Below are 9921 nucleotides of genomic sequence, written 5' to 3'. Positions count from 1 at the left end.
CCTAGCACTGACATTTATTCTCAATAGAAAATGATCAATCAGCTAACACAACCCCCCCACAGTGCTATCTGCTGGGGTGGAGGGGGCAGGCTGTTCAACCTGTAGTTACTCAGCACCTACAGGACTATTTCAGAACAGGTGCTACATGCGCTTGCTTTCTGGAGGAATTTCAGAAAGACTTAAAAAGGATAAGTTCACCTTTCCACAGAAAATGCACTTTTTTTGCAGGAAAAAAAAAATGTACATTTATGATTTATGTTAGAAGCCTGTAAAGCATTGCATCAGTTTTCAGCAGATCACTGATGCCGTGCAGGTCTTCCTGCAGACTGTCAGTATATCGGCTTGCTCGTACATCCCATACGGGCAAGCACATACTTGCTGACAGGAAGACTCAATGAACTACCACGGGGGCTCACAGCGCCATGGTAGTTCGAGAACTACAAGCTGATAGCTGCTAAGGCTGTCAGGACCTGTAGTCCATTCATTCACAGAAGACTGAATGAATGATGCGGCTGTCAGCGGCTTCAGGATCAGAAACATGCAACATGTTCCCAAAGGTGAACTTACCTTTTTAAAGGAAGTATCACCACATCTTTTAAAAGGATAAGATTCCAGCCAAAATAGTCATTTTCAAGCTTTGGGTAGAGTAGGGAAGTATTTGCTCTATCACATTGTTGTTGCTGCTCGTGTCCTTCATTGGGGAGATTTCCCCTCACACCAATGGGGATTCAGAGAACTAAAACATGTTTTATCCAGGGAGGAAGCATCAGAACATCTGTGAGGTTTTTATAGATCTGTGTACAAGTTGGGAAGACTTCCCTTTGCTTCCCCACTCAAGCAACATGTAATAAAGTACTGCTTGATCACTTCCTTTTGGGAGAGAACACAGATTGTGTACCAATTTAAAAAAACAGCAGAAAGCTAGTTTGGTATCCAAATTTTTTTTAATTTAAGGCTTATTACAAAGACAACTGATTTTTATTTCAAATAAAGTAACAGATGTGCCGACATCTGCACAATCTCATGAAAATATACTCCAAGGTTTTGCTCCAGAGGTGACTTGTCATAACAGCCAATGCCAGGACTATAACAGATGTCTGTTGGTACATGGGTTGGGTAACCAGTGAGGGTCAAACAACCACAGCACAGAACAATCATATTTCTGCCACCACTATAGAATGATGTTAAAAAGGTGACAGCCAAGATAAAAAGTTACCACTACACATACATGATAGTAGGGCATATCACTGAATACTTTGGATTACTCCACTGCAGTTGACAGCAGCTTCAATTAAAGGAAGTGGCTGTGAACTATCTAATGTTGGAATAAACTGCATTGTACAATACCATGTTAAAAGAACTTCAGAACTAAGGCTGAGTGTACCTCTTGAATTTTTTTCCGCTCAACAGAAAAAAAATATATATCAAATCGCAGATCCCTACATCTATACAAGGGTTGTGGATGCAGCGATCTCTCCTGCAGCACCATTGTATCCTGACAGCGGCGACTCCCCCATCCCTGCCAGAATACACAGATCAGCATTACAGCCATCGGCCGAAAGCATTAATCGAATGCTTGTTTTCTAGCAGGATCGTTAAGACTGGCTTCTGTTGAACAGCGGTACACACAGAGAAACTAGTTCCAGTTTCTGCATAGCTGGGCAATTTTCAGTGCTTGTAATACTCTGTTTTTTTTCTATGCACCTCTGCCACAATGTGATATTATTTCTGTTGACAGTCTTATTTCTGCTAGTTTCACTGGCTACAAAACTCCAACTAGTATTCTTGATTCCAGAAAAGGTCAGTAAAAAAGTCACAACTATGGCAAAACCCTTAAGCTGTCAAGACTGGATACATAACAGAGACAGATGTCTGTCAGATGGACAATGGGAGTGTGGTAGTCTGTATAGCATTTTTAGTTAAACGGGGCCTTGAGCAAAGATGAAAAAGTAACAACTGACTAACAAGTATTTAATAGTGAACAGATAGGAGAAACATTAGATCAACAACAAATGTTTTTTATAACCCCTTATTACAAGTGTCATATCTATACAGATTATTCCTGATTAATCTTGAAGCTATGTACACCCAAATGTATAATATACAATTCTTCTAGATCAATTTTTAATTAAAAAAATATAATATCAGTGACGATTAAAAGACTAGATACAGACCAATTAAACAGCCTGTTGGCTCTAATAATGAAAACATTTGCACAGCTGCCTACTCTATTTAAAAAATGCAGTAAGCCTCCTAACAAAATTGTATTCAACTTGGTGCCAAATGATGCAATTCATCTTACAGTAAAATGGAGATCTGGAAGTGTAGCATTGAAGTGGAAGTCCAGTCAAAAGCGAGCTTAAATCTACTCCTATCCCCATTCTAAGCCCTATACTAACTACTCTGCTGAGGAAAGATGTGTATACTTATCCAATCTAAGGGAGCTCTGGTCAAGTCATGTGATCTGCTCCCAGCCTTGGCTTCAGGAAAGAAGGGACAGCAGACAACAGATGTACCATAGAAAGTCTATGGGTGAGATCGCTGTCAAGGCTCTGCAGACGTTGTTGCCGATCTCTCCTTCCTCCTGAAGCTGGCTGCCGGGGAGATCACTTTACCAGACAGGAGCGCCCTTATATTAGGCAAGTGTATACTTTTTTCTTTACAGGATAGTTTGTATATGGCTTAGAATGGGGGTGGGAGTATGTTTTAAGCTTAGTTTTGACTGGACTTTCACTTGGAGTCCAGGAAACTTAGCTTGGGTAGGTATACACATCTTTCCTCTACAGGAAATTGTATAATGTATGACCTTCCAATTTTCCTTTACATTTACCAAAGCCATGAGGTCAAACTAACCAATTTAGATTTGTATGCAATCAGGCAGGCCCTTGCACTGCATAGTTGAAGGTAAACCTAAAGGAAATTGAAGAAAATTGTATAATGTATGGCCAACTTAAGACTGAAGCTGACCACAAGCTTTAGGTGGAAAACAACAGTCAGAAAAATTAAAAGGATCCACCAGACCACCAAAAATACGCAAGTTATAATGCTAAAAACACTGATATGACCTGCACATACACTTGTGCCAATCCCAGGGATGGAATAGGGTAACTAGCAAATAACTGAAGTCCATTTTATTTTTCCTCCCCCCCCAGCAGTATAAGGTGGCAGCCATCTGAACCTGTTGGATGATCTTTGTCATCTTCATACATTGGCTACAAGCAGCATGAGGATTCAGTCTGCTGCAGCACATCCACTACAAAACCACTTTATTGCTGGGGACAGTAGAATAGGTCTCACCACAGAAGTGGCCACAATGCAGATGTGATTTGGATGGATTTCAGCTTCGATAATGGCTGCCAAAAAAATGTCCGATCTGAAATTGCCCTCACCACAAGAAAAAGGTTTTCCAGTAGTTAAAAAAAATATTATAATTTTATATTTTTTTTTGTTAAATACTAGAAAACATTATATATAATTTATTATATCCCTCTCTTATACAATATACGTTGGTGGTACAATAAAAACGGTCTGCAGCTTTCACCTGTGGCTTACTGTTACAACAGGACATCCCACCAGGTATAGCACCCAGAGCCAAAATTAGAAGCTGGATGATTTTATTATAAAGAAAAACCATCAGAAAGTCCTTTATAAAGCCACACAAGCTGATTTAAAAAACACAGTTTAATGCAGTTGCAAAATTAAATCAACGTAAAAGAAACTTTCTGGAATAAAAGCACCCACAGGAAAAACGCCCCTTTTAATAAAACAATTTAGAACTGGTAAAATTTACCCATAGAAAAGGAGACCTCTTGCTAGTAATTAGTGGTGCACCGAAATGAAAATTCTGGTGCCGAAACTAAAAATTCGGGATGCACTTGGCCGAAAACTGAAATAGAAAGTTTACAAGGGGTCAGAACCGGAAGTGATGTAGCTCCGGTCCTCTAAGGGCATGGAGATGAGTGGAGGCTATCTTTCCTTCAGTTATCTCTATTCCCAGTGCCAGGATCATTCAATGGTTTCTCAGGTAAGGATGAAAACCACTGAGTGGCAGCTAGCGGGGTTATTTTCGGCACCTGTATTGGTGCTTAATTTCATACCGGCCAAAAGGCAGATAGGGGTGTTTTCGGCCACCGAAATTTCGGTGCATCCCTACTAGTAATATTTATTTTCAGATTAAATGACATTCTCCTCTCAGCTATTGTGTAATGCTGGAAACCCACTTCTTTGGAGTGACATGTAAATGTTAGGCGAGATACTGTAACCTTGTGCTAAAATCTGCGTTAGAGACATGGAGTGTTACAACCCTTTGGAATGGCTTCATCTACAGATTGTAGGCACTGTTCATCAGACATTCTTTGTCATCAATGGGGTTCCACATGGCTCGGAAATCAGAGTTCTGCTGATTCTTCTTGGCCATCTTCACAAAGAACGTGATCATAACACCCAACAGGGAGGCAGCCATTATTGCAAGGAGAATTGGCAGTACCACAGCTGTGGAAGAAATGTACAGGGTTAGTAAATCAATTAGTAACTTTAATTTATGCTTTGACCAAGTTAAAGAGGACCTGACATTTTAATAGCCAAAACCACACAGCATTTTGCACTCTGATGAAGACATGCAGTTCTTGACAATTCCTATCTGCTGTTATCCCACTTATATTTTTATCCTCATCTGGCCTGGTCAGTTTTCACATGTACCCATAACACACACAGCACAGATGTTAAAATTAAATTTAAAGATACCTCTCCTCCAATAAAAGCAAATATTCAAATCCATAGTGCCCTGATAATTAAAAGCTGGAATTCACTACTTTCTCCATCCCATGATAATACTACTAAATCGTGATAAAATCTTTATTTAAAAAAAACAAAAAACACTAGCAGAATATATTCTAAAAAAATTGTCATTAAAAGATAAAAAAAAAAAAAACTCTTGGATCGTGGAGGGTATTCCATGGCATTTTATATATCAGTAGCTGTAATACAGTACCTAGTAAACACATATCCTGAAGTAGATTTAGTTAAAAAATGATAAGGATGCCTACACATAAACCTAGTGGTATGGTTACCGTGAAGCATATCTACCGTATTTTCCGGCGTATAAGACGACTTTTCAACCGCTGAAAATCTTCTGAAAAGTCGGGGGTCGTCTTGTACGCCGGTGCGAGCCGGTGTCAGGGCGGCACTTTTTCGAGGGGCGGTGCGGCGCCGCCCCCCCTCCTCCTCCAATGGACACCAAGTACAGGGGTGGGCAGAGGGGCTGCTGTACCTTACCTGGCTCCGGTCCCACGACGATCCGGTCCAGGAAGCGCGGCTGCTCCTTCTTTCAGTTCAGCCGCTCGATGGTCACGCGGCCGCTCGGCTCCGCCTCCTCACCGGTGATTGGGCGCCAGCACTGGAAAGGCACACAGGCGACCAATCACCGGCGAGGAGGCGGAGCCGAGCGGCCCCGCGAAAATCGAGCGGCCGCACTGGAAGAAGGAGCAGCCGCTCCTCCCCCACACTGACACCAACGATGGGGCACTGTTCCTCCCCCACACTGACACCAACGATGAGGCACTGTTCCTCCCCGCCACTGACACCAACGATGGGGCGCAATTCCTGCCACTGACACCAACGATGGGGCGCAATTCCTGCCACTGACACCAACGATGGGGCGCAATTCCTGCCACTGACACCAACGATGGGGCGCAATTCCTGCCACTGACACCAACGATGGGGCGCAATTCCTGCCACTGACACCAATGATGGAGCACTATTCCTCCCACTGACACCAATGATGGGACACTATTCCTCCCACTGACACCAATGATGTGGCACAATTCTTCCCACGGACACCAATGATGGGGCACTATTCCTCCCACTGACTAACGATGGGGCACTATTCCTCACACACTGACACTAATGATGGGGCACCATCATTGGTGTCAGTGGGAGGAATAGTGTCCCATCATTGGTATCAGTGGGAGGAATAGTGCCCCATCATTGGAATACCATACTGAAATAGCATACCATATTGAAATCAAATCTGATGTTTTTTAATTTTTATTTGGTGTGCGTTGGAAGAGGGGTGGTCTTATACGGCGAGTATAGCTCAAGCCCTATATTTTAACAGGAAAAGTAGGGGGTCGACTTATACGCCCAGTCGTCTTATACGCCGGAAAATATGGTACTCTGTCTTGAATCTATCTGAATAGAAATATGAATCTATAGACATACAGTTGTGTTAAAAACAATAGAAGTCTAACATCACTAACCAGATCCAATCACTGTTTTTGGAATAAATTATATTTCTACATGGCAAATAAGTTACTGGCAAGTGTAGTACAGTAACAGAAAACCAACAGACCCATGGTATGCATGCTGCTGATTCGGTGTAATTAAATTAATTGAAAGGGGCTTGTTCATAATAGCAGTGTTAAGTTCAATTAGTGAGGTTATTCAGTCTGTGAAAAAAAAACAAAAACAAACAACAACAGGTGTCAAACAGGTGGCCCTTATTTAAGGTCGAAGGCAGCAAATGTTGTACATGCTGGGTATAGTGCGATTTTCTCTGATATTTGAGCAAAATGGGTTGTTCCAGACAAGGTTCAAAAGAACAGCGTACTTTAATTAAAAAGTTGACTGGAGAGGGGAAAACAAAACAAAAAAAAAAAAAAAACACAAAAGTGCAAAAACAGACTACTCAGCTAAAATGATCTCAAACGCTTTAAATTGGCAACCAAAACCAAAAAGATGTGGAAGAAAAAACAGAAAACTACCATTTAAATGGATTGAAGAATAGCCAAAATGTCAAAGACTCAGCCAACGATTAGGTTCAGGGTGACTAAAGAAGGTCTAAAGTTACCTGTGAGTACTGTAACAATTAGAAGACACCTATGTGAAGCCAAGCTAATTGGCAAGAAGCCCCCATAAAGTCCTATTGTTGAAAAAAACATGTGCTGAAGAGGTTACAATTTGTCAAAGAACACCCTGACAGGCCTCATGAAATGGCACAACATTTTGTGGACTGATGAAAGTAAGATTGTTCTTTTTGGGTCTAGGGGCCGCAGACAGTTTGTCAGACGACCCCCAAACACTGAATTCAAGCCACAGTACAATGTGAAAACCGTGACGCATGGTAGCGCTAGTATCATGATATGGGGATGTTTCTCATACTACGGTGTTGGGCCTATTTATCGCATACCAGGGATCATGGGTCAGTCTGCATACATCAAAAATGGGTGTTTCAACAAAGCAATGACCCCAAACGCACCAGTAAGCAAGCAGCATCTTGGTTCCAGACCAACAAGATTAACATTTTGGAGTGGCCAGTCCAATTCCCGGAACTTAATCCAATAGAAAACTTATGAACGGGCATAAAACTAACAAATGCAGAGGTATTGTAGAATGTAGTGCAATCATCCTGGGCTGAAATACCTGTTCATAGGTGCCAGATGTTGGTCGACTCCACCCATGCAACACAGCTGTGAAGCAGTTCTCAGAAACAGTGTTCTACAACTAAATTAGTTCAGGGATTCACATGAAAGCCAAAATATTCAAGCATTTTTCAATTTATACAGTAAATGTTTGAGTTTAAAAAGAAAAATGCAGACACTGCTATATTTTGAACAGCCTAATATTCCTTTTTCTTCACTTTCTGTAAAGTGAAAACAAATCTGAAACATTTTTCTTCATGTTTTGGATTTGGAATAGGCTGTGCAGTGTTCCCAATGCATGCATGGAAATAAAAAGGATTTTATTCACGTTCTTAAAAACACACTGCTAATATTTATAAACACAACTGTATGGTCCAGTATACACTATGAATCAGGGAAAGCAGGTCTGGTTTTACTCTTAACTTATTGTATGTTAGATGCTAAATAAATGTGCATACAGCAAGTACCAAACAACTACAGGGCAATAATGCAGGTATACAGGGCAGGTATTTATGATATGTACTGGTAAACATAGGCATATGTACCCTTAGAATCTGATGCGGAGAATGAACTTAAAAGAACTAATAAAAGAAAGAAATTTGAGGGTCACCATTGCTGGCTGGTTTGAAGGTGCAATCACTCCCCTCTTCCTTACTTCACTACTTAGTAGGCCACTGGCCTCAATGCATACATGCAGGTCAAAATAAATAAAAGTCACAATGTCAAAGGATGTATACCTTTTCTAAATCACCAAGCAGAAAAGCAATAATGGCAAATCTAGACCAGTGCAAACCTCATAATCAGCAAAATCCTGAGTGTGTACAATTGTACATATTTGTATTGTTTAGTAATATTAAACTTACAAGTTAATGAGCGATGTATGAAATGATGATCTAGAGTGCTGTCGTCTTCTTCTGCAAAACACAAGACAAATATTTGTGTTACTCTCAGCTATCAACATGAAGTGACTATGCTATTAATTGATCACACCACCTGCAATGCTCATCATTCACCTCAACTCCATATACTACTTGGAGAAGACACAACAGTGTAGAAACAGGAAGGCTGAGAAAGCAACAGCTCGAAAGGCCACTACACCTAGGAAAGCCCCTTTATGGTTAGTCTAATCTATAGAAAAAATGTTTTATGCTTAGATTGTTTGTTTTTTCCTTTTTATTATCATGTGAAGCATGATATAATATATTGTGGTCCTGGACCTAAAAAGGAGGTCAGGCTGCTGGTCTGATAAAAAAAAAAAAAAAAAGTAAAAAAAGTAAGTCACATTATAATGTGAAGCTTTTAACAAGTATTCATTACAGGATGCATCATTGACAAGAAAAACCTAGCACTGCAAGTATGGTTGACAGCAGCATGTGTTTTAGGCCCCTTTCAGATGAGGTGGACGCATCAGCAATGATCTCTCCATTGATTTCGGCTGAGCAGGTGGAGGACAGGTCTGTGTCCACTCCGCTGCTGCAGAATTGACAGACACAACCCGCTGTCTATGGGGACAGCCGGATGGAAACAGACCGCCTCTCCATTTCCACCAGACCCAACCGACGGATGGGGAATGGATCCCCATCTGTAGGTTTTTGGTTTACAGGATCAGATCGGAAGCTGGCTGGTTTCAGCGGACACCTGTCAATCCATAGAGCTCTATGGATGGTCCAATCAGGTTCACCTGAAAAACTGACAGGCAGACCCTGTCGAACCATCAGTGTAAAAGGGGCCTAAAAGACTAAAATGATAGATATTCCCATTTCTTCTAGAAAATATGGAGGGGTTCATTTAGTGGTCTATTTTGGTCACTACAGCAGTGAGAAACTTCAGAATACAGAGCTTACCACCTTCAAAATGATAAATATTAAACATAACAAAATATCTTCAAGTTGAACTCCAGGTAGAAATTTTATAACCTCCCAGTATTGTTGATTTCATACCTTTCTGCAATATGCTTGTTGTTTCTTACCCTGATGTTTCATCTGTGAGAAATCCAGTGTGCATTATTTGAATCAGGGCTGAATTTCCTGTAACATCCATGTTGTAAGACTAGTGGACACTAAGCCGTTTATTCCCCTGGCCACCAGTCTAGTCTCTGCCCTACTGTAGTTCCTCAAAGTAAGCTCTGACATATCTACGTCGCAGCATACTGTAATGCACAGACCCGTGTGCCGGAAACTCCCAGTCTGAACCGCCCACTGATGCAGCATCATTTGATTGCCATGCCAGGGGGCTCCTAACTTGTCCCCCCTTCTATGTCCTCTCACAATAACAGACAGGCCAGGAGTCCCCTGGTCTGTCACAGTTCTCCATGGAGATTTAACAGAAGGTGGAGGGGCACAACCAGAGGTCCACAGGCGGCTGAACAGGCTTTTTCACTGCAGTAATTACATAATTACATGTACCCGCCCACACTCACTCTCAATCATGCATAGTCACTCCAATTCCAACTGCACGATGGGAACTGTAGTTTATCATAGGTACAGTGTGAGAAAGCAGGATA

At 41.3% G+C, this 9921-nt stretch overlaps 1 protein-coding gene across 1 annotated transcript in view; it reads right to left on the bottom strand.

Annotated features, from left to right (window-relative positions):
- Nucleotides 1-925: 925 nt before the first annotated feature.
- LOC149447895 (putative Kunitz-type serine protease inhibitor) overlaps nucleotides 926-9921 on the bottom strand; it is a 34179-nt gene continuing 25183 nt past the window's right edge. Inside the window, exons 7-8 of the mRNA XM_089652020.1 lie at nucleotides 8282-8332; nucleotides 926-4491 (exon numbers count right to left, since the gene is read on the bottom strand). Of these exons, the coding sequence (XP_089508146.1) occupies nucleotides 4322-4491; nucleotides 8282-8332 (221 nt within the window). The 3' untranslated portion in view covers nucleotides 926-4321. The remainder of the gene's footprint in view (nucleotides 4492-8281; nucleotides 8333-9921) is intronic.

This window comes from Staurois parvus, unplaced genomic scaffold, assembly GCF_062004578.1.
Source record: "Staurois parvus isolate SC_StPar_1 unplaced genomic scaffold, SC_StPar_1.0 ptg000668l, whole genome shotgun sequence".
Classification (NCBI taxonomy): domain Eukaryota; kingdom Metazoa; phylum Chordata; class Amphibia; order Anura; family Ranidae; genus Staurois; species Staurois parvus.
The sequence above is the reverse complement of the archived record's forward strand: the minus strand, read 5'-3'. Positions and strand labels throughout refer to the sequence as shown.